The 22,967-nt window shown below is 40.0% G+C and overlaps 1 protein-coding gene and 1 non-coding gene across 2 annotated transcripts in view; both read left to right on the top strand.

Moving 5' to 3' along the window:
• The first annotated feature begins 11,126 nt into the window (after positions 1-11,126).
• The window catches only part of MIGA1 (mitoguardin 1), a 77,705-nt gene continuing 65,864 nt past the window's right edge, over positions 11,127-22,967 (top strand). The window contains exons 1-2 of the mRNA XM_024990105.2: positions 11,127-11,221; positions 14,492-14,604. Of these exons, the coding sequence (XP_024845873.2) occupies positions 14,506-14,604 (99 nt within the window). The 5' untranslated portion in view covers positions 11,127-11,221; positions 14,492-14,505. The remainder of the gene's footprint in view (positions 11,222-14,491; positions 14,605-22,967) is intronic.
• LOC112446069 (U6 spliceosomal RNA) lies at positions 17,778-17,885 on the top strand. The gene has a single exon (XR_003034147.1). It is a non-coding gene; the product is annotated as a U6 spliceosomal RNA (small nuclear RNA).

Genomic DNA, 22,967 nt, shown 5'->3' with positions numbered 1-22,967 from the left:
TTTCTTTTTTCTCTTCAAGGATCTATGATGAGAGGAGCAAATTGCCCAGGGTTTAACATCTAAGTATCTTGCACCTGTCTGAACAAGAGACTAGCTTTTCAAATTGTGTGCCCTAAGCACCTGCTTCCCTGATCCTACTCCCCCTTGTCTTTAGTATTAGCCAAATTTACTCCTTCTATCTCATTTTTTGTTCACCAAACGAAACATCCTATCCTCATCTATTCTAATTTACATCCCATTCTCCTAAAAGGCAAAACACTTACGTGTGCCCCTCCTATTTAGTGCCGCTTTCCTTAAGCCTAAATCCTTAGAATGCCCCCTCCTCCTTTTTAAAAAATCTTGGCTGCGCTGCATCTTCTCTGTAAAGTGCAGGCTCCTTACTGCCGGGGCGCAGGCTTTCTCTAGTTGTGGCACCTAGGGCCTTCTTTCTAGTTGTGGTCAGCGGGCCTTCTCTTGCGGCCTAGCATGGGCTCCAGAGCACACTAACTCAGCAGTTGTGGCAAGGCGGCTCTCTAGCTACAGCCCTGGCGCCCAGGGTCACTTGCCCCTAGGTATGTGGAATCTCCTCTCAGCAGGGATCCAACATGCATCCCTTGTTAGCAAGGCAAATTCTTAACCACTAGACCCCCAGGGAAGACATCGTATTTTTTGTTAAAAGTGAACCCCCACTCATCTTTCAAGAGTTATCTCCTAGGAGAAGCTTTCTTTAACTTTCCCAGGCCATATGAGCCTGTCCTTGTATTCTCTAGAATACTTTCTAGTGATATTATACTGCTGATTATAAATTGTACAGTGTAATATCATTATACATTGCAATAATTTTTTCAGTCTCCTGAATCAAACTATGGGCAGGGATCTTTCTTACTTATTCTGGTATTTCCAGCATTAAGCATAGTACAAGGCACAGTGTAGAAAATGGACAAATCAATAAATTTGCTGCTTAAAAATATGAATAAATGTGAAAATATGCAAAAATTATGTATTTTCTAACTTGGAGAGAGAATTACTTTTTCATACTTTTCAAAATGTCCATCATTTAAATATACAGGCAGTAGATACACTTTATCTTATTAATTAATTAATTTATTTTTGTTTTCAGGCTGCACTGGGCTGCATGCAAGAGTTCTTTGACCAGGGATCGAACCTGCACCTTCTGCAGCAGAAGCATAGAGTCTTAAGCACTGGACCACCAGGGAAGTCCTTCATTTTATTTATTTATTTATATTTTTAAAAATTTATTTATTTATTGAAGGATAATTGCTTTACCAACTTTTGTTGTTTTCTGTCAAACCTCAACATGAAACAGCCATAGGTATACATATATCCCCTCCCTTTTGAGCCTCCCTCCCATCTCAATCCCCATCCCACCCCTCTAGGTTGATACAGAGCCCCATTTGAGTTTCCTGAGCCATACAGCGAATTCCTGTTGGCTATCTATTTTACATATGGTAATGTAAGTTTCCATGTTACTCTTTCCATACATCTCACCCCCTACTCCCCTCTCTCCATGTCCATAAGTCTATTCTCTACGTCTGTTTCTCCTTTGCTGTCCTGTAAATCAATTCTTCAGTACCAATTTTCTAGATTCTGTATATGTGCATTCAGTTCAGTTCAGTTGCTCAGCCATGTCCAACTCTTTGCGACCCCATGGACTGCAGCACGCCAGGCTTCCCTGTCCATCACCAACTCCTGGAGCTTACTTAAACTCATGTCCATCGAGTCGGTGTTGCCATCCAACCATCTCATCCTCTGTCGTCCCCTTCTCCTCCTACCTTCAATCTTTCCCAGCATCAGGGTCTTTTTAAATGAGTCAGCTCTTCTCATCAGGTGGCCAAAGTGTTGGAGTTTCAGCTTGAGCATCAGTCCTTTCAATGAATATTCAGGACTGATCTCCTTTAGGATGGATTGGTTGGATCTCCTTGCAGTCCAAGGGACTCTCAAGAGTCTTCTCCAACACCACAGTTCAAAAGCATCAATTCTTCGGAGCTCAGCTTTCTTTATAGTCCAACTCTCACATCCATACATGACTATGGAAAAACCATAACCTTGACTAGATGGACCTTTGTTGGCAAAGTAATGTCTTTGCTTTTTAATATGCTGTCTAGGTTAATTCTTCTAGGTCTTTGTTAATTGATTCTTGCATTTTCTCCATTTTGTTTTCAAGATTTTTGATCATCTTTACTATCATTATTCTGAATTGTTTTTCAAGTAGTTTGCCTATTACCTCTTCATTTATTTGGACTTCTGTGTTTCTAGTTTGTTCCTTCAATTGTGTAGTTTCATTATTTTTTTTTTTTAACTTATTGTGTTTGAAGCCTCCTTTTTCAAGGCTTCAGGGATGAATTCTTTCTTCCTTTTGGTCTCTGCCCTCCTAAGGTTGGTCCAGTGGTTTGTGTAAGCTTATTATAGGGTGAGATTTGTGCTGAGAATTTTTTTTTTCATTTGTTTGTTTTTCCTCTGATGGGCAAGGCTAAGTGAGGTGGTAATCCTGTCTGCTGATGATTGGGTTTGTATTTTTATTTTGTTTGTTTTTTAGATGAGGCATCCTGCACAGGGTGCTCCTGGTTGTAGGATGATGCTGGGTCTTATATTCAAGTGGTTTCCTTTGTGTGAGTTCTCACTATTTGATACTGCCTAGGTTTAGTTCTCTAGTAGTCTAGGGTCTTAGAGTCAGTGTTCTTACTCCAAAGGCTCAGGGCTTGATCTCTGGTCAGGAACGAAGATCCACAAGTGGTTTGTTATGGCATTAAGTGAGATTAAAACAAATACCCAAAAACAAGAAACCAAGTTGAACCCCAGACAAATGGCAGTTAATAATCAGGCAAATAATAATTAAAATAATGGAATATATACATATACGTATACATCCATCAGTCAGTTCAGTTCAGTCATTCAGTCATGTCTGACTCTTTGCAACCCCATGGACTGCAGCACGCCAGGCTTTCCTGTCCATCACCAACTCCCAGAGCTTGCTCAAACTCATGTCCATTGAGTTGGTGATGCCATCCAACCATCTCATCCTCTGTCGTCCCCTTCTCCTCCTGCCTTCAGTCTTTCCCAGCATCAAGGTCTTTTCCAGTGAGTCAGTTCTTCACATCAGGTGGCCAAAGTATTGAAGTTTCAGATTCAGCATCAGTCTTTCCAATGAATATTCATGACTGATTTCCTTTAGGACAGACTGGTTGATCTCCTTGCAGTCCAAGAGACTCTCAAGTCTTCTCCAACACCACAGTTCAAAAGCATCAGTTCTTCAGAGCTCAGCTTGCTTTATAGTCCAACTCTCACATCCATACACACCCATAAGCAAAGTCAAAACAGTCCAGCAAAAATAAAGTACAGTAGATTGACTTGGCAAACAAAGGAAATCAAAAATTATATTTACCAGTTAAGAACAAAACTAACTAAAGCACAAACTGGAAAACAAAACTAAAGCAAGGTGCCAAGAGGGGAATAAAGCAATGAAAATAAAACTAACAAATATGTTGAGAGGAAAAGAAAGAAAGAATAGATATGCAAAGTTAAATAGAGGTAGATGAAGAAAATTTATATACATTAAAGATTAACTGCAAGGGGAAAAGAACAGAAGGAAAGGCAAACAAAGGAATAAGTGTAGAAAAATATAATAGTTTTAAAGAAATTAAAAATCAAAATTATAAAAAAGAGATAAGAAAAAGGAAGAAGAAAGAAAAAAAGGAAAAAAGATAACTCCACAGAACTGCAAAAGCCCAATGTAGAGGCAGAGGTTTATAACAACAATAAAAAGCGTGGCTGAATATACACATACACACATACACCCATAAGCAAAATCAAAACAGTCCAACAAAAATAAAGTACAACAGATTGACCCAGCGAACAAAGGAAACCAAAAATTATATCTACCAATTAAGAACAAAACTAAATAAAGCACAAACTGGAAAACCAAACTAAAGCAAGGTGCCAACTGGGGAATAAAGCAATGAAAACAAAACTAACAAAATCTAAAGCAAAAAAGAAAAGATGAAAAAATAGATATGCAAAGTTAAATAGAGGTAGATAAAGATTTATATACATTAAAGATTAACTGAAAGGGGAAAAGAACAATAGGAAAAGCAAACAAAGGAATAAATGTAGAAGAAATAATAATAGGCTTTAAAATTAAAAAGAGCAGGAAAAAAAAGGAAAATTCCACAGAACTGCAATAGCCCAACATAGAGTCAGAGGTATATAACAACAATAAAAAATGTGACTGAGAAAGAAAAAAAAGCTCAAAAGCTTAATTAGATTTCATAGTACCAGAGCTTGAGCTTTTTTGCTGTTTTTTTCGTTACATCTGAGATTTCTTTTTCTAATCCACTGAAATTATTGTGTACTAAATTTGGGAAGCAAATCTATTCTAACTCATTAACCCAGTTGAGATTTAGGTCTGTCATCTTAATATATCATGCAGTAAAAGGAAGACTCTTCACAAAGAAACACACCTTTCATGCTACGCCAGCATTGTCCTGCTTGTGCCGATGATGTGATTAAATGTAGAGAATTTGCTTAAATTTAACCTCAGAGTTTATCACACAGCTTAATGGGTCTCATTGAAATATTCAATAATTGAACTGCAAATCACTTTTAGTTACTAAAAGAGCTGAAGCATGTCAGTGGCATGATGCTTGCCAAGCCAGACCTAGGTATCTAGGATAATTAAGGTATTTTAGTATGCAATTTACTGCCATAGTATCAAAGGTCAGTAACAGTGTTCTTTCTTTCTTCAAACTTAAGTATACCTTTGAAGATAACTTTCATGGATAAAACTGACAACCACAAGAGAGGGGGGGAAAAAGGGAAAAAAATTCCCGAAAGAATCTACAACAAGTCAAAACATAAGAATAATAAATGTTTTTCTTGAGTTACTGCTATCAGAGTCCTTTCCCTCGCTGGGAATCACAGTCCACCTCACCTCCCTAGGATGCCCTCCGACACTGTGCTGATCTCTGGACCTGCTGTGGGGGCAGCTCAGGTTCCAATCTGGTTCTACCCCTGTGTGTTCTTGCCTCTAATGTGCACAGCTATCAGGACTAGTGTGTTTTCTTTTGTGGGAGCTCTCAATGTCCTTTTATATATTCCATAGACACAGAGTCTGCCTAGTTGATCGTGTGGATTTAATCTGCAGCTTGTACAGCTGGTGGTAAGGTTTTGGGTCTTCTTCCTTAGCCACACTGCCCCTGAGTTTCAATTGTGGTTTTATTTCTACCTCTGCATGTGGGTCGTCCACTGAGGCTGCCCTGGAGGACTTGGGTTTGCCCCTGTGAGGGCCAGGTGTGGAAGTGGTACAGTTGCTTGGGTCGCAGGGGTTCTGGCAGCACCAGGTACTCAGGCGAGTTGGCAGCTAGGGCAGCAGGAAATGGCAACCAGTATTGGGCAATAAGCTCCAATATTCTTGTCTGGAGAACCCCCCTGACAGAGAAGCCTGGCAGGCCACAGTCTACAGGTTTGCAAAGAGTTGGACCAAAGATGGATAGATGGAAGGTGCATAGATGAAAGACTTTTTTTTGCCTGTGACAGCTCCGTCCCAGAAAGAATTGAGCATGAAGGTGGCACAGCTGCTTGGCTTGCAGGGATCCTGGTGGTGCTAAGTGTGCAGGGCCACAGACTGCCTCCACTGCAGGAGTTATGGCCCTATAAGAGTCTGTTTTTGAGCCTCTTGTAGCTGGCGATCAGAAGGCCTCTTTGGCCAGTCTTTCTCTGTAGCTCTGCCCATTCAAGCACTTAGAGGGTTCCCTTGCCTGGGGTCCACCCTGTAGATAGGCACATCAGGCACTTAAAGGGGCACCCTGGGTGGGGTCCTACCCTGTCGTTCAGTGCATCAGGCATTTGATGAACCAGTCTCTTTATTAGGCACCTTCCAGTGGAGAAGGAAATGGCAACCCACTCCAGTATTCATGCCTGGAGAATCCTGTGGATGGAGGAGCCAGGGGGGCTGCTGTCCATGGGGTCGCACAGAGTCGGACATGACTGAGGCAACTTAGCATGCATGCATGCATCGGAGAGGGAAATGGCAACCCACTCCAGTATTCTAGCCTGGAGAATCCCAGGGATGGAGGAGCCTGGTGGGCTGCCGTCTATGTGGTCGCACAGTCAGGGGTACATATGGCTGCCTCAAGGACTGTCTGATTCTCATTCCATTTAGGCTGCCACAGATCAGCTGTTTCACTTTCAGCCTTAAATGTTTCTCCTCTGACTCAGACACTTGCCCTGAAGTGGGGATTGGACCCTTGTTTTGGTTCCCCTATCTGCCGAAGGCAGGTCTAATCCTACTAACACTCTTGTTTTTCCCCCAATTCCTTCGTCCTACCGAGTTTTGCCATGATTCTATATATTCTTTCCTGCTGGTCAGGTACTCCTGTCCGCTCTCACCTGGTATTCTGCATGGACTTCTGTGTCTGAAGGTGTATTCCTGATGTATTTGTGGAGAGAGGTGAACTCCACATCCACCTACTTCTCCGCCATATTGTTCTCTCCCTTAAATTTATTAACTTTAAAAATACAACGTGGTTTTCTAGACCTTTTAAATATTATGAGTTCTTAATGTACAAAATAGGAATTATTGTTTCCTTGAGGTTTAATTCTAATTTTATTGCTCTTCACTTTAAAGTAGTGTTAGAATGAAGCTCTTAATAGGAAAACATTTGTGTTGTTTTTGCTTTATATTACATTTTGATGTAAATACCTCCTGATAGAATGCATGCATCTTATTGGAGCAGCTCAGTATTTTGATAACTACTGAGGCCCATGTTCAGTTCAGTTCAGTCGCTCAGTTGTGTCCGACTCTATGTGACCCCATGGACTGCAGGACGCCAGGTTTCCCTGTCCTTCACTAACTCCCAAAGCTTGCTCAAACTCATGTCCATCCAGTTGGCGATGCCATCCAACCATCTCATCTTCTGTCATCCTATTCTCCTGCCTTCAATCTTTCCCAGCATCTGGGTCTTTTCTAAGGAGTCTGTTCTTCACATCAGGTGGCCAAAATATTGGAGTTTCAGCTTCAGCATCAAAGGAGATCAAACCAGTCAATCCTAAAGAAAATCAGTCCTGAATATTCATTGGAAGGACTGATGCTGAAGCTGAGGCCCAGGTGGCTCAGTAGTAAAGAACCCACCTGCTAATGCAGGAGACGTGGATTCAATCTCTGGGTCAGGAAGATCCCCTGAAGGAGGAAATGACAATCCACTCCAGTATTCTTGCCTATAAAATCCCTTGGACAGAAGAGGCTGGCAGGCTACCACTCATGGGGTGGAAAGAATTGGATATGACTGAGTGAGCATGTACATAAGGCAATGCAGGAAAAGCATGCAGTCTCTGGCCTCCCATCTCTAGCTTTTATCATTTTCATAACCTCCTTAAGTCTCAATTTTTTTCACATAAAAAATCTTGGAGGATAACGCCTTTATTAAGATACAATTCACATGCTATACGATTAACATATTTAAAGTATACAGTTGAATAGTTTTTAGTATATTCACACATTTGCACAACCAGAACCACAATCTAAATTTAGAACATTTCACTATCCCGCAAAAGAAGTTTCATGCTATATAGGAATCCCCTCCATTTCCCCTCAGCTCTTTCTACCCTGGGTGACCATTAACCTGCTTTCTTAATAGAGTTGTCTTCTGGAAGTTTCACATAAGCAAAATCATACAATAACATAATCCTTTATGACTGGCTTCTTAACACATTTTCAAAGTTTACCCATGTTGTAGCGTGTATCAGTATTTCAATTATTTTTATGGCCAAATAATATTCTATTATGTAAATTTACTACATTTTATTTATCCATTTATCAGTTAGTAGACATTTGAGTTGCTTTTATTTTTCTTTTTGTTCTTTCTTGATTGTGTCTTAGTGCCCCAACCAGGGATAAACCATGCCCCGGACAGTGGAAGCACAATAGTCTTAACCACTGAACTGCCAGGGAAGTCCCTGGATTGCTTTTATTTTTCAGCTATTATGAATAATGCTACTATGCACATTCATGTATAATTTGTACTTTGATGTATGTTCTCATTTCTCTTTCATATTGTCTAGGCGTAGAATTGCTGGGTCATGTAGTAACTCTATGTTTAACATTTTGAGGAACTGAATCTGCAATATTTGGATGTGTAGGGAATAGATGTTCTAAATTAGCATCTAGATGTCTGGGTTGGCTTAGTTCTGACTTGTAGAGGAGTCTTGTCAAACACTCTTGGGTGGGTGAAAAGAACAAAGATACAAGAGCCAGTATGTGCCCAATGGCATTCTGTTGATTTAAAGGAAGGACCTGAGTTATTTCTGGGGACTCTGCCAGGTTTTAGCAGTTAATGCAATAGGTAATTGGATACATGAATTACCTAAAATAATTCATTTACTTAGGTAATGTAATTGGTTTTAATTGTCAGAGTGCTAGACTTTGTTCAGGCTTAAAGTTGACACTTGATAAGTACAGGTTCCACCAATAATTAATGAAGTACATTGGTTATATATTATCTCAGCTGGAGTGAGCAGTAATCCTAAGTATCTGGAATAAAATGTCAGAAATACCCAATCAGTAGAGTCAAATCCAACTTTGGTGTTTTCTGCATGTGGTCTACTCCTAAGAGCTGGCTGGGTCTTTTCTTCGGTCCCTTTAACACATTCCTCCATGATGATCTCCTCCCCTCTCCCAACTTGCTGGGTACTTTTCACTGTTTCATTTCCTAATACTTCAAAAAAAAAAAAAAAAAAAATCTGTAGCTAACCATTTAGATGGTCCACTTTGGTCCTGATTTCAAGATATAACCTTTTAAGATATAATAATTCAAGCCTGCTACATTCTGTTGTATTCTCATGGTTCATAGGAAAATTTTCCTTGCAAAATTGCAAGTATAGGCCATTTCTGCTGTAGTCCTCTCTCTTTCTGCTGTGTCATCAAATGCCTCTTTGGATAGTCTATTGCCTTTAGATTCTCCCAGATGATACAAACTACTGGGCACAGAGCTCAAATTGAGTGTTTTTTTTTTTTTTTTTTGGCTGCACCACACAGTATATGGGATCTTAGTTCCCTCAGGATTAGATCCCTGAGTCTGGAAGATCCTCTGGAGTAGGAAATGGCAACCCACTCTAGTATTCTTGCTTGGGAAATTCCTTGGACAGAGGAGCCTCACGGGCTACAGTTCATGGGATAGCAAAGAGTTGAACAGGACTGAGCACACACATCATCATCATTATTACTCTTCTTCCCATTAGGCTCAAAGTTTGAAAGTTGTGGGAAGTAGAAAAGAGGCAGCAGAGAGAAGATGGAGAAATAAACAAACACAGCCTTACAAATTTCAGGTTCTTCAAGTGTCAAGAGCACCATTTAGTTTATGCTGCTGCTGTTGCTGCTGCTAAGTCATGTCCGACTCTGTGCGACCCCGTAGATGGCAGCCCACCAGGCTCCCCCGTCCCTGGGATTCTCCAGGTAAGAACGCTGGAGTGGGCTGCCATTTCCTTTTCCAATGCATGAAAATGAAAAGTAAAAGTGAAGTCGCTCAGTCGTGTCCGACTCTTAGCAACCCCATGGATTGCAGCCTAACAGGCTCCTCTGTCCATGGGATTTTCCAAGCAAGAGTACTGGAGTGGGGTGCCACTGCCTTCTCCAACGCATGAAAGTGAAAAGTGAAAGTGAAGTCATTCAGTCGTGTCCGACTCTTATCGACCCCATGGACTGCAGCCTACCAGGCTCCTTTGTCCATGGGATTTTCCAGGCAAGAGTACTGGAGTGGGTTGCCATTGCCTTCTCCGATTTACTTTATAAGTGCACAATATTTTTAAATAGGGGCTTCCCAGGTGGCGCTAGTGATAAAGAATTGGCCTGCCAGTGCTGGAGACAAAGAGAGGTGGGGTTTGATCCCTGGGTCTTGAAGATCTCTTGGAGGACGGCATGGCAACTCACTCCAGTATTCTTGCCTGGATAATCCCATGGACAGAGGAGCCTGGCAGACTACAGTCCACAGGGTTGCAAAGAGTTGGACACGACTGAAGTGACTTACCACCCACGCATACGTTTTCACTTAGAACTCAGTCTGTACAATTTTAGTTATTATTCATCTAGTAATGTCACCTGTGGGCTTCCCCAGTGGCTCAGCAGTAAAGAATCTGCCTGCAAAGCGGGAGACAAGGAGACTCCTGTTCCATCTCTGGGTCAGGAAGATCTCCTGGATTAGGAAATGGCAACCCACTCCAGTGATCTTGCCCAGAAAATCCCAAGGACGGGGGAGCTTAGCGGAGTACAGTCCACGGGGTTGCAAGAGTCAGACACAACTGAGCCACTAAACAACAACAATAATGTCACACATTGGTATTACTGTTCATCCTATTTTCCATTTCACTAACAGGGACTTTTGAACACCACCAGTAATAATTGTTCATTCTTGTTTCTTAGATAGGAATAGTAACATGTGCTCTCATGTTTTAGCAATCCTTGCAAAATTATTTTGGCTTTTCACCACAAATATGCTCAGAAGTTGGAATTTTTAAATCCGCAATTTGGACGAAATGTTTGGGCTCAGGACTGCATATAAAAACAGCATGTTGTTTTGTTGTTCTCCCTCCTCCCTCGTTAGTGTATGTGTTTTAGACAGAACCTCAGAGCTGTGAATACCTTGCCTAACTTAGGGAAAAGCTAAAAAGGAATCGAAGCAAATAAAACATCATTAATACAGGATTGGAATGATCAACATTAATTTATTTAGGGGCTGAAGGTCTGTAGTAGACGTTCTTAACCTGGGAGCCATGGATTGGTTCAGAGTATCTAACTATATATATATAATAGATATATATTATATATATTCTCTTGGTAATGTACAAGCTATTTTCTTTTACTAATGTATTTAAATGACATATAGAGAAAATGCCCCATATTTTTCACCAGATTCCTAGGATGGTCCTGGGGCCCTCAAAAGGTTACAAACTGCGATGCCATTTCTTGACAGCAGTGTAACAGGATGCAATTCTTCCACTGTACATTTCACAGCCATTCGGGAAAGGCAGGAGCCTCTACCCTCAACAGAAATGGCGGGAGCTGCTTCACACGTAGCCCCTCACGCAGAAAGGCTAGGAGGCCCCCGCTACTTTCTCTCCACCTTCCCATTCCTGACCCCGGAAGGACTCCGCCCCCGGGGCCAGGCTGCGGCTCAGCGCCGGGCTGCGGCGGGGAAGCAGGCGTGGACCGGCTGCACTGGGCCTGGAGCATCAGGTACGTGGGTGGAGGGCTGTGTGGGGTCTCAGCGGCCGCGGGTTAGTGGCAGAGGGGTGGGCGGGAGCTCTGGCCTTCGCCCTCTGGATTCCGTGTCTGGGAGGAGGAATAGAAAGCCGAAGGGAGGCCCGCCACGGAGCGCTGAATCAGGGTGGGCTGGCTGGCGACCGCTTGGAGCCCGAGCGAGGGTCTGGGTGGCCGAGCCGAGAGGGAGCCCCTTTCCTGGTCATCTTGGTGAAGAAAAAGAAGGCTGCAGAGGAGAACGCAGTGAGGGCGGAGGAGGCTTGCGGGAGGAGCCGCTGGTGTGGTCCAAGTTTCTGCAAGAATGTCAGTGGTTTGAGCGGGGAGTGGTTTTTGGAGGAGGAAGATTATGCTTTCTTTCAAGGGGCTTACTGAGAATAATTTAGCATCAGGAGGTTTGTGGCGTCGGAGCCCTCCTGTAAATAAAGTTGTTCAACGTTTATTTTATGGAGAGAAGACTCTAAAAGATTTTGCTCATGCACAGACCTTTATTATTATTATTTTATCAGTGTTTCAAGTAAGCGTTTTTGCTGTATTTCAAGTATCTTTTCAGAATTCTGTTGTATAGATTTACATTTCATGACAAAATTTGGGGGATATTGCAGACTTTCATTCTTGCTTGGATTATAAAGTCCAATTTAAGTGTGTTTAAGAAACAAACTGTGTATATGACACATTTTAAAAAGTGTCTCATGGTTAGAATGGAGAGAAGCGAGTGATATTACAGAGTATAATATTTTTGGTGATGATGAAACTGTCTCCATTTTTTTTTATTAATACGTTTGAAAGCAACTGAAATGACTGGTTTTAAAAAGCTGTTCAATTATTAATGATTAAGTTTGGAATCACTCAGCAATTTTAAATGAAAGGGTATGAGGTGATTAGAATGCAAAAGTGAACATTTATTTTAAGAAAACCACTGCAGCAAATTGAAGTGTTTGCTTTATTTTCTTTTTCTTCTGCTTCAAAATCTGGAACTATATTACGGAGAAAATCACTTTGGGTGAATTACTTTCAGGATTTAAAAAAAATGCAATAGTATAGGTACCTTTATTGGTCCAGAATCTATTTAGTTACTAAAAATGTTTCTCAAAATGAAGGTTTTTTTCCGGGGGGAGGGGTAAATGTGCTTCCTTCTTGTTTTGTGAAACATTTGAGAAAAGTAATACATGTAGACACTTTATAAAGCAAATATTACAGAAGCACTTTTAATGAAAAATAGTGGTTTCCTGCCACCCTGCATTCCTAGTCTTATTTCTCAGACTTATTTTTCACTTGTTTAACAGTTTCTTCATGGTTTCCTTGTATTTCTCATTAATATGTCTGTACCACAGTTTGTCAGTTGGGATTAACATATTGATTATACTAAGACGAAAGATTGTAGTTAGAATATGAGTGTGGGGAAAATTAAGTTTCCACTCCTTGGGTGTCACTAATAGGGAAAAAGTTAACTGTCAGTAGTAGTAACCTGCCTTAAGAAATCTTGCTGTGTTTGATATGAAAACGAAACTATTAATCAGTGGTTTTGATAGACTTTTGAAAAAAAAAATAGGGTTATTAACAGAAAGGTTAGAAAAAGAGCAGAAATAAATGACTTGAAGAAAGTATAGCAAATAAGCTATAGAGGGATTGTTGCTAATTTTAATTTTCTGGTAGTTTGTACAGCACCATCCAAGGAAAAGAAATATTAAATTTGGTAGGCAAAAACATTCTAGTTAGTGGGAAGGCCTACTCTTGTATAATCCATCAGAAACAGTTCTCAGGCTTTTTCCCAGCCTGTATGAAATGTTGTTAAGTGAAAGTGGAAGTGAAGTTGCTCAGTTGTGCCTGACTCTTTGGGACCCTATGGACAGTAGCCTGCACCAAGCTCCTCCGTCCATGGGATTTTCAAGGCAAGAGTACTGGAGTGGGTTGCCATTTCATTCTCCAGGGAATCTTCCCTACCCAGGGATCGAACCCTGGTCTCTCCCATTGTAGACAAGACGCTCTACCGTCTGAGCCACCAGGGAAGTACTACACTTGATCTTAGCCAAAACGCCGAGAAGCGAAATATTGTTAAGGACCCATTAATTTTGTGCTTACCACAGAGCCTTTTATACTTAATTCAACTCCCTACAATGTCTTATTTCAGAAAGGTTATGTTTTGATAACATATAAAAGTATTGGGAGGTGATATATGTATACCTATGGCTGATTCATGTTGAGGTTTGACAGGAAACAAAATTCTGTAAAGCAGTTACCCTTCAATTAGAAAATAAATAAATTTTTAAAAGTTTTCTTTCACTAGTGTATTTCCTTAATATAAGTGAACAAATTTGTATACTTAATTTATATATTAGTATTGTGTGAATTTGTTTAATGTGTGTCCAGCTGGGTACACGTATAAAATTTGAGTTTCTGGCTCTACAAAGCATAGACCTAGGCCATTAACCATTGTGTTTTTATCAGCATTCTGCTCTCTTTATGGGTCTCTCTTAGTGATGACTGCCTTCTCTGTGAACAACTGACATTTCTTTCATTGGTTTCAGTAGAAATCGGCATTAAAGCAATATTAAAATTTCATAGCCGGTATATGTCATTTCTTTCAAGAGCTTAACAGTTTTTAAAAAATGGGAACAGTTCACTTTCACTTTTCACTTTCATGCACTGGAGAAGGAAATGGCAACCCACTCCAGTATTCTTGCCTGGAGGACCCCAGGGCCGGGGAGCCTGTTGGGCTGCCGTCTATGGGGTCGCACAGAGTTGGACACGACTGAAGCGACTTAGCAGCAGCAGCAGGAAGATAAATGCTTGAACTATGAAGTTCAGTGAGCCCTGAGGTTCATTTCTAGCCCCTAAAGTCAAGATTCCAATCAAATTTCTTTCAGTGCCCCCCCCCACAATCCCTGTTGTTGTTGGAAGGAAAGTGGAAATAAAAATATTTTAAGTTACTGTTTAAAAGCTGAAACATTTATTTCACTAGAAAAGAGAGAATCTAGAACCCACAGTTTTTAAAGGAAGGTTTACTAGCTGAACTCAAAGTTCAAATCTAACTCATTTTCTTTTTGGCTACTTTGGCTAATAAATAAACTTTTAGCTTAAGTAAATTTGGTTCAGAATATTATTTTCTTCAGGTTAGTGTAATATGATTAATTAAGTGCAAAAAAAAAAAAGCTTTTTAAAGAGTTAAATTTTCAATTTGTATCTTTCATTTGGTAGAATAACTAGAAATCTTTGTGGCTAATATATTTTGTGTTTCATTTAATTAAGATAGAAGAGGAGTCATGTCAGAAGAAACAGTGAGCGAATCACAGTTTTCCTTGAAGACAGCAGCACTGAGAGTGTTTGATCTTCCTCTGTCTTGGTACTATTCTCTCTGCCAGGTAAAAAAACTAAAGGAAACACAACGTTGAATAATAAGTTTATTGCTCAGAGCATATTATGTTTACAGTATTTAAATTTCCTTTGGGGTTTTAAATGGTTCAAAGTGTTTGTTAAAGTAGTTTAAAACTTACTTGGTTTTTATTTATTTCATGTTTTTTTTGTTGTTTTTGTTATCAAAAATCTTAAGTGAATTTACACAGTCTGTTCTTACAATTATTTTCAGATAATTATGTTATTTAAATAGACTTGTTCTCACTATTGGAGAAGGCAATGGCACCCCACTCCAGTACTCTTGCCTGGAAAATCCCATGGACGGAGGAGCCTGGTGGGCTGCAGTCCATGGGGTCGCTAAGAGTCGGACACGACTGTAACTTCACTTTCACTTTTCACTTTCATGCATTGGAGAAGGAAATGGCAACCCACTCCAGTGTTCTTGCCTGGAGAATCCCAGGGACAGGGGAGCCTGGTGGGCTGCTGTCTATGGGGTCGCACAGCGTCAGACACGACTGAAGTGACTTAGCAGTAGTAGCAGTTCTCACTATTAAATAATCCTTTCATTTTAATTTTGTTTTACTGTGGTAAAATATATATATAGCATAAAATTTACCATTTTCACCATTTTTAAATGTGCAGTTCAGTAGCATTAGGTGCATTTATACTATTATGCAACCAACCTTGAGAACTCTTCATCTTGTAAAACTGGAACTCTAGTGCCACTAAGCAGCAGTTTTTATTTTTCCTCCCACCAGCTACTTGCAACCTCCATTGTATGTTCTGTCTCTATGAATGTGACTACTCTAGATACTTCATAGGGCTTCCCTGGTGACTCAGTTGGTAACGAATCTGCCTGCAATGCAGGAGACCATCTGCAGTGCAGGAGACCTGGGTTCAAAAGATCCCCTGGAGAAGGACATGGAAACCCACTCCAGTATTCTTGCCTGGGAAACCCCTTGGACAGAAGAGCCTGGTGGGCTGCAGTCCATGGGGTCACAAGAGTCGGACTTGACTTAGCCACTAAACCACGACAAGTATCACCAGGTAGTTCATAAGTGGAGCTATGTAATATTTGTCTTTTTGTGACTGGCTTATTTTCAATTAGCGTAATGTTTTCAGGATTCATCTATATTGTAGTGTGTGTCAGAATTTCCTCTTTTTCTTCCAAGTTGAATAACATTTGATTTTATGTATATACCACATTTTGTTTAATCATTCATTGCTGGATACTTGGGTTGCATCTACCTTGTGGTTTTTGTGACTAATACTTTTGTGAACATGACTGTACAAATAACTGCTTTCAGTTCTTTGGGATGTATACCCAGAAGTGAGGTTTCTGGATCATATGGTAATTCTATTTTTAATTTTTTGAGGAATTATGATACTGTTAACCATAGTGGCTGCACCATTTTTAATTTCTATCAGCACTGCACAAGGATTCCAATTTTTTCTCATTGTGGTTTTGATTTGCTTTTCCCTAATTAGTCATGGTGAGCATCTTTTCATGTGCTTATTCTCCATTTGTGTATTTTATATAGTAACGGTCCTTTTTTTTTTTTTTCCTTTGGGCCAGGCCACACAGCCTGCAGGATTCTAGTTCCCTGTCCAAGGATTGAACCCAGGCCCTGACAGTGAAAGTGCTGAGTCCTAACTACTGGACTTCCAAGAAAGTCTCAATCCTTTTCTTTTTAATACCTGCTTCCAATGCAGTTTGTACTCCATTGTAGTAAATAAGTAAAGGCTTCCTCAGTGGCTCAGAGGTAAAGAATCTGCCTGCAGTGCAGGAGCTACAGGAGAAACAGGTTCAATCCCTGAGTCAGGAAGATTCCCCTGGAGAAGGGCATTGCAACCTGCCGGGGTCCAGCCCCGGCTGATCCAGGGTATTCGAAGGAGAGACGGCGTAGGCGACCTATTTATTTAAATATTCATCAAAGATATAATGAGTAATAGAATGAGGATAGCTCAGTGAGGAAATTCAGTGAAGAAAAGAGGCTGAATAATTCAGCCAGAAGGTAAGAGAAAGAATGACATGGGGAGACCAAGTTTCAGTGAACAAGGCCTGCACTTTATTTTTCAAAGTAGTTTTTATACCTTAAGTTGTGCATAGAGGATAATGGGGGAAGGGGTGGAGTCACGCAAGGACAGCAGTTCCTGACCCTAATCGAAGCCAGGCTTTCAAACTTATCATATGCAAAAGTTTAGGTGATTTACATCATCTTCTGGCCAGGAGGCCTGTTAACATTTTAAGAAACTTGTTTTTCTCTAAAGGTGATTATTCTAAAGTCAGGCGCCAGCCTCCAAAAAGCATTGGATAGAATTGCATTCCTATAGGGCAAAGGTGAGGTGGGCTCAATCAAGAAAAGAATTAACTCAAGGGTCCAAGGTTACAAACATTGAGGCTACTACTTACATTTCTATACACCCATTATATCAATCAATACACTGCCAAGGACACAGTAGGTAAGGGATACGGAGACTTAGCAGCAAACATTGGCCCAATAAGTGAAAAACCCTTCACCAATACAATTCCTACTCAAAGGACTCTGTGTTTAGACAGTTTAGAACATCTCCTGCCTATCACAGTTGGGAGGCTCTGAACAATCACATGTGACCGGAAAAACCTATTCTGGCAGGCTAGAGGATTTCCAAAGGAGTTTGTAAGTTGAAACACTGTCACACTCAGGAACTTTATTAACTGGAGCTATAAGTTAACTCTTTTTTCAGAGATAGGTAGTGGGGGACAGCCCCCCATAAAGTCAGAGGTGTAGGTGAAAGCACAAAGCAGAAAGTAGGCAGACTCTGGTTTTGGGGGTAGATGCTCGAGAATTTCCAGGGGGACTCCTGAGGCTCGATCCTGCCTTTGCGTATGCCGAGCCTCCTTCCTCATGACCTTTGCCACGGGCGGAGTTCCTCACGCTTGCTCCCAGCAGTGATAAAATTCCAACTGAGCTATTCCAGATCCTGAAAGATGATGCTGTGGAAAGTGTTGCACTCAATATGCAATATGCACTCAATATGCAATATGCCAGCTCCCGGCAGCAACCCACTCCAGCATTCTTGCTTTGAGAATCCCATGGGTAGAGGAGCCTGATGGGCTACAGTCCATGGGGTCGCAAGAGTTGGACATGAGTGAAGCAACTTAGCATGCACAAGTAGTAAATAAAAAGATACATATGGAGTGCTCGCTTTGGCAGCACATATACTAAAATTGGAGCAACACAGAGAAGTTTAGCTATGGCCCCTGCTCAAGGATGACACGCAAATTCATGAAGTGTTCCATATTTCTGAGTCAGAAAGAGAAACACCAATACAGTATACTAACGCATATATATGGAATTCAGAAAGATGGTAACGGTGACTCTATATGTGAGACAGCAAAAGAGACTGTAAAAAACAGTCTTTCAGACTCTGTGGGAGAAAGCGAGGGTGGGATGATTTGAGAGGATAGCATTGAAACATGTATATTATCATATGTGAAACAGATCGCCAGTCAAGGTGTGATGCATGAGACAGGGTGCTCAGGGCTGGTGCACTGGGATGACCCTGAGGGATGGGATGCAGAGGGAGGTGGGAAGGGGGTTCAGGATGGGGAACACATGTACACCCATGGCTGATTCATGCCAATGTATGGCAAAAACCACTACAATATTATAAAGTAATTAGCTTCCAATTAAAATAAATAAATTAAAAAAAAAGATACATATGGAAAGTAGCATTTATTTCACTAAACTTAGAATGAATTTCATCAAATCTAAGATAATCATTTTTCAAACTTCAACATTTCTAAAACTTGCTTACATCTTAAAATGAATAGTGTCTTAGAATGATAAAATATAGTATCATTTTATTTCTCTCTCTTTTTTTGGCCACATCATGTGGCATGTGGGATCGAATAGTTAGTTCCGTGACCAGGGATCACTTCCTGGTCCACTTCCCCAGCAGTGGAAGCTCAAGAGTTTTTAACCACTGGACCGCTAGGGAAGTCCCCTATATAATTTTATATAGGAGAGGATGTTACACAGATATAATGGATGAGAGTGATACTACTTAGTGTTCACAGTGTTTAAGATATTAGTTAGGTCTTTTGTACATATAATGTCTCTAATCCTTAAAAGATTCTTCGAATTTTTATATTGTCTCCAATTTATAGATCTGGTGGCTTTTTAATGGCTTATTTAACTTGTCTAAAATTGTGTATATTATATGGCATTTGAACTTGCTTTTCTTTGATCCCAAAACCTACGTTCTCTCTCTTTCTTTCTTTTCCTTTTTAGGATTACATGATTAAAAGAAAATTTGAAAAATACAGAAAAGAATTAAAGAGAAAATAAAAATTACCAACAACCCCTCTATAAAAGTTTACTGGCTATACTTTACCTAGGTCTTTTATTTCTGCATACATCTCTCTGCTCCCCAGTCCCTCACTCCCCACCCCCACTGCTTTGTCCCCCTCATTTGAGATTACATTTGAGATTATAAAGTTGTATATTTTGAGCATTTTCTCTGTCATAAAAAATGCTTTGTAAATATAGACGTGCTATAGTTTATTGAATATTTCCCTATTTTTGGGTTGTTTCAACAGTTCATTATATATATGTGTGTGTATATGTGTGTGTATATATATATATTTGTCCAATTTATATATATGTATATATATATATTTTTATTATTAAGTCTAAGTGTCTGGTATTTATTCTTTTATTTGTTTATGTTACCACACCATTTGGATGACATTTAAAAAGACCAGCAATAGGACATAGCAGCACCCACAGTGCGTAAAACACTGTCTTAGAGATTTTATATTGTATACATTTGTAAATTCTTTAATCCTTACAATGATCCTAAACTAATGTTATTCTTTAAAATGTATTATTTAAATAGTTGGAGGCTTCCCTGGTAGCTCAGTGGTAAAGAATCTGCCTGCTGATGGAGGAGATGGGGTTTGACCCCAGAGGGATCGGGAAGATTGCTTGGAGAAAGAAATGGCAATCCACTCCAGTATTCTTGTCTGGGAAATCCCATGGACAGAGGAGCCTGGTGGGCTACAGTCCATGTGGTTGCAAAAGAATCATTGTCTAAACAACATTCAGTTCAGTTGCTCAGTCGTGTCCAACTCTTTGCGACCCCATGAATCGCAGCACGCCAGGCCTCCCTGTCCATCACCAACTCCTGGAGTTCACTCAGACTCAGGTGCATCGAGTCGGTGATGCCATCCAGCCATTTCATCCTCTGTCGTCCCCTTCTCCTCGTGCCCCCAGTCCCTCCCAGCATCAGGGTCTTTTCCAATGAGTCAACTCTTCGAATGAGGTGGCCAAAGTACTGGAGTTTCAGCTTCAGCATCAGTCCTTCCAATGAACATCCAGGACTGATCTCCTTTAGGATGGACTGGTTGGATCTCCTTGCAGTCCAAGGGACTCTCAAGAGTCTTCTCCAACATCACAGTTCAGAAGCGTTAATTCTTCGGCGCTCAACTTTCTTCACAGTCCAACTCTCACATCCATACATGACCACTGGAAAAACCATAGCCCTGACTAGACGGATCTTTTTGGCAAAGTAATATCTCTGCTTTTCAATATACTACCTAGGTTGGTCATGACTTTCCTTCCAAGGAGTAAGTGTCTTAATTTCATGGCTGCAGTCACCATCTGCAGTGATTTTGGAGCTCAGAAAAATACAGTCCGACACTTTCCACTGTTTCCTCATCTATTTCCCATGAAGTGATGGGACCAGATGTCATGATTTTAGTTTTCTAAATGTTGAGCTTTAGCCACCTTTTTCACTCTCCTCTTTCATCAGGAAGCTTTTTATAGTTTCTCTTCACTTTCTGCCATAAGGGTGGTATCATCTGCATATCTGAGGTTATTGATATTTCTCCTGGCAATCTTGATTCCGGCTTGTGCTTCTTCCAGTCCAGCGTTTCTCATGATGTACTCTGCATATAAGTTAAATAAGCAGGGTGACAGTATACAGCCTTGACGTACTCCTTTTCCTTTTTGGAACCAGTCTGTTGTTCCATGTCCAGTTCTGACTGTTGCTTCCTGACCTGCATACAAATTTCTCAAGAGGCAGGTCAGGTGGTCTGGTATTGCCATCTCTTTCAGAATTTTCCACAGTTTATTGTGATCCACATAGTCAAAGGCTTTGGCATAGTAAATAAAGCAGAAATAGATGTTTTTCTGGAACTCTTGCTTTTTCCATGATCCAGCAGATGTTGGCAATTTGATCTCTGGTTCCTCTGCCTTTTCTAAAACCAGCTTGAACGTCTGAAAGTTCACGGTTCACATATTGCTGAAGCCTGGCTTGGAGAATTTTGAGCATTACTTTACTAGCGTGTGAGATGAGTGATTTTGGAGCTCCCAAAATAAAGTCTGTCTCTGTTTCCATTGTTGCCTCATCTATTTTCCGTGAAGCAATGGGGCTGGATGCCATGATCATAGTTTTCTGAATGATGAATTTTAAGGAAGCTTTTTCAATCTCCTCTTTCACTTGCATCAAGAGGCTCTTTAGTTCTTCACTTTCTGCAATAGGGGTGGTGTCTTCTGCATATCTGAGGTTGTTATTTCTCCTGGTAATCTTGATTCCAGCCCAATGCTATAATGAATAAGCTTGATATACATTAATTCACACAGTACAGATATAGGATTAATTTTTAGGCTTTGTATTTTTGGGTTGAGGAGTAAATGTATTAAAGTTTGATAGATATTGCTAAATTTTCTCCCATAAGGGTAGTATTGTTTTGCACTCCCCAAAGCTTTGGGATTTTTGCCAGTTATTTTTGTATGTTTTATCCAAACTAATTCTACTATACAACCTGCTTTTCAATCATAGGACTAATTTTCTGAGGCCATGACTATTGTCCACATTGTTCCATGGAATATTTTTTAAAATAATATAAAGAATCATTGCAGATAAATTAAGGATGCATCCTTTACTCTCCAGTCGTAGTATTGGGTATCCAAAACTCATTCCATGTTATGAAATGCACCAAGGTGGGTAAGCAGTCTACAGCCTATGGGCTAAATCAAGGCCACCACCTATTTTTACAAGTAAAGTTTTATTGGAACACAGCCATGCTCATTTGTTAATATATTACCTGTAACTGTTTTTGTGCTACAACAGCAGAGTTAAGTAGTTGCAGTAGAGACCTGTATGTTCCCTAAGCCTAAGATAATTACTATCTGGCCCTTACAAAAAGTATTTTGGCCCTGTACTAAGAGAGCAGACTATGTTTTGAATAGCATCAAAGGACCAAGGAAAAGCTCGGAGTTCTTGTGTAGACAGTTCTGTAGCTGTAGAATTATATTGGTGTTTTATGGAAAAAGACATGTATGAAAATTTTTGTTCATTAGTTCAGCCTCCCAAAACTGACAGTCCATTTTGGATGCCATTCAGTATAATTAATCGCACAGTAAGATACGTCAGTGCAACTGGAGTAATTTTAGCACATGGTACATAGCGTGCATGGGTTTAAACACATCTTCTGTGATGTGTTTTGATTCACATCCCACTGCTCTGGAATTGTGTGATTTTTGGCAAGTTTCTTATCCTTTTTGAAAGCCAATTTGTATCATCTATGAAAAGGAATGAAAAGCATGTTGTCTGGCATACAGAAAAGATGAGTGAACACCTCAATAAATGTGAGCTCCTGTTTTATTGTGTATTTAAGGAATGATATATTTTCCAAATATTTTTTTCTTTTATTTGATAAATACATACTGTAAATAAAGTACTCGTCTTTTGCTTCTGTGGTCTTTTTAAGGATTTCTTTGATACATTACTGTGTATCATACTAAGACAAGCAGACTGTTTTTTCAGTTGGAAACCACAGAGTGAAGTGGTAAGTAGTTTAGTTGGTTCTCCAGATTCAGGGTGTTAATCAGAAGAGTCTAACAATTAACTCAGCACTTTAAAATGTTAATAAAAAATCTGTCTAAATGTAATGAATGTGGTATCCTGAATTGGTCCTACAATAGAAAAAAAGAACATTAGTAGAAAAACTGGTTAAATTAGAATAAAGTCTGTAGCTTAGATATTGTCCTAATGTTAATTTCTCAGTTTTGACAAGAGCACTGTGGTTATGTAAGATGTTACTGTTAGAGAAAAACTGAGTGATAGAAGAACTCTCTCTGCTGTCTTTGTATCTTCTCTATAAATTCTTAAATTATTTCAAAATAAGGTGTTTGTTTAAAATTTTTTAATTAAAATAATAAGCACATTTTTGGAATGCATGCTATGTGTCAGATATTACTTTCAGCAATCCTTTTAAGAAGATGGTATTATTCTCTCTTGTCCAAAGGTCACAGTTAGTATGTGACATGTGATGTGTTCCAGTTATCAGAGAGATTCATTCAAACTGTGTTTATTGAAT

The sequence above is a fragment of the Bos taurus genome, chromosome 3 (genome assembly GCF_002263795.3).
Source record: "Bos taurus isolate L1 Dominette 01449 registration number 42190680 breed Hereford chromosome 3, ARS-UCD2.0, whole genome shotgun sequence".
NCBI lineage: Eukaryota > Metazoa > Chordata > Mammalia > Artiodactyla > Bovidae > Bos > Bos taurus.
This window is presented reverse-complemented; position numbering and strand designations above follow the sequence as displayed.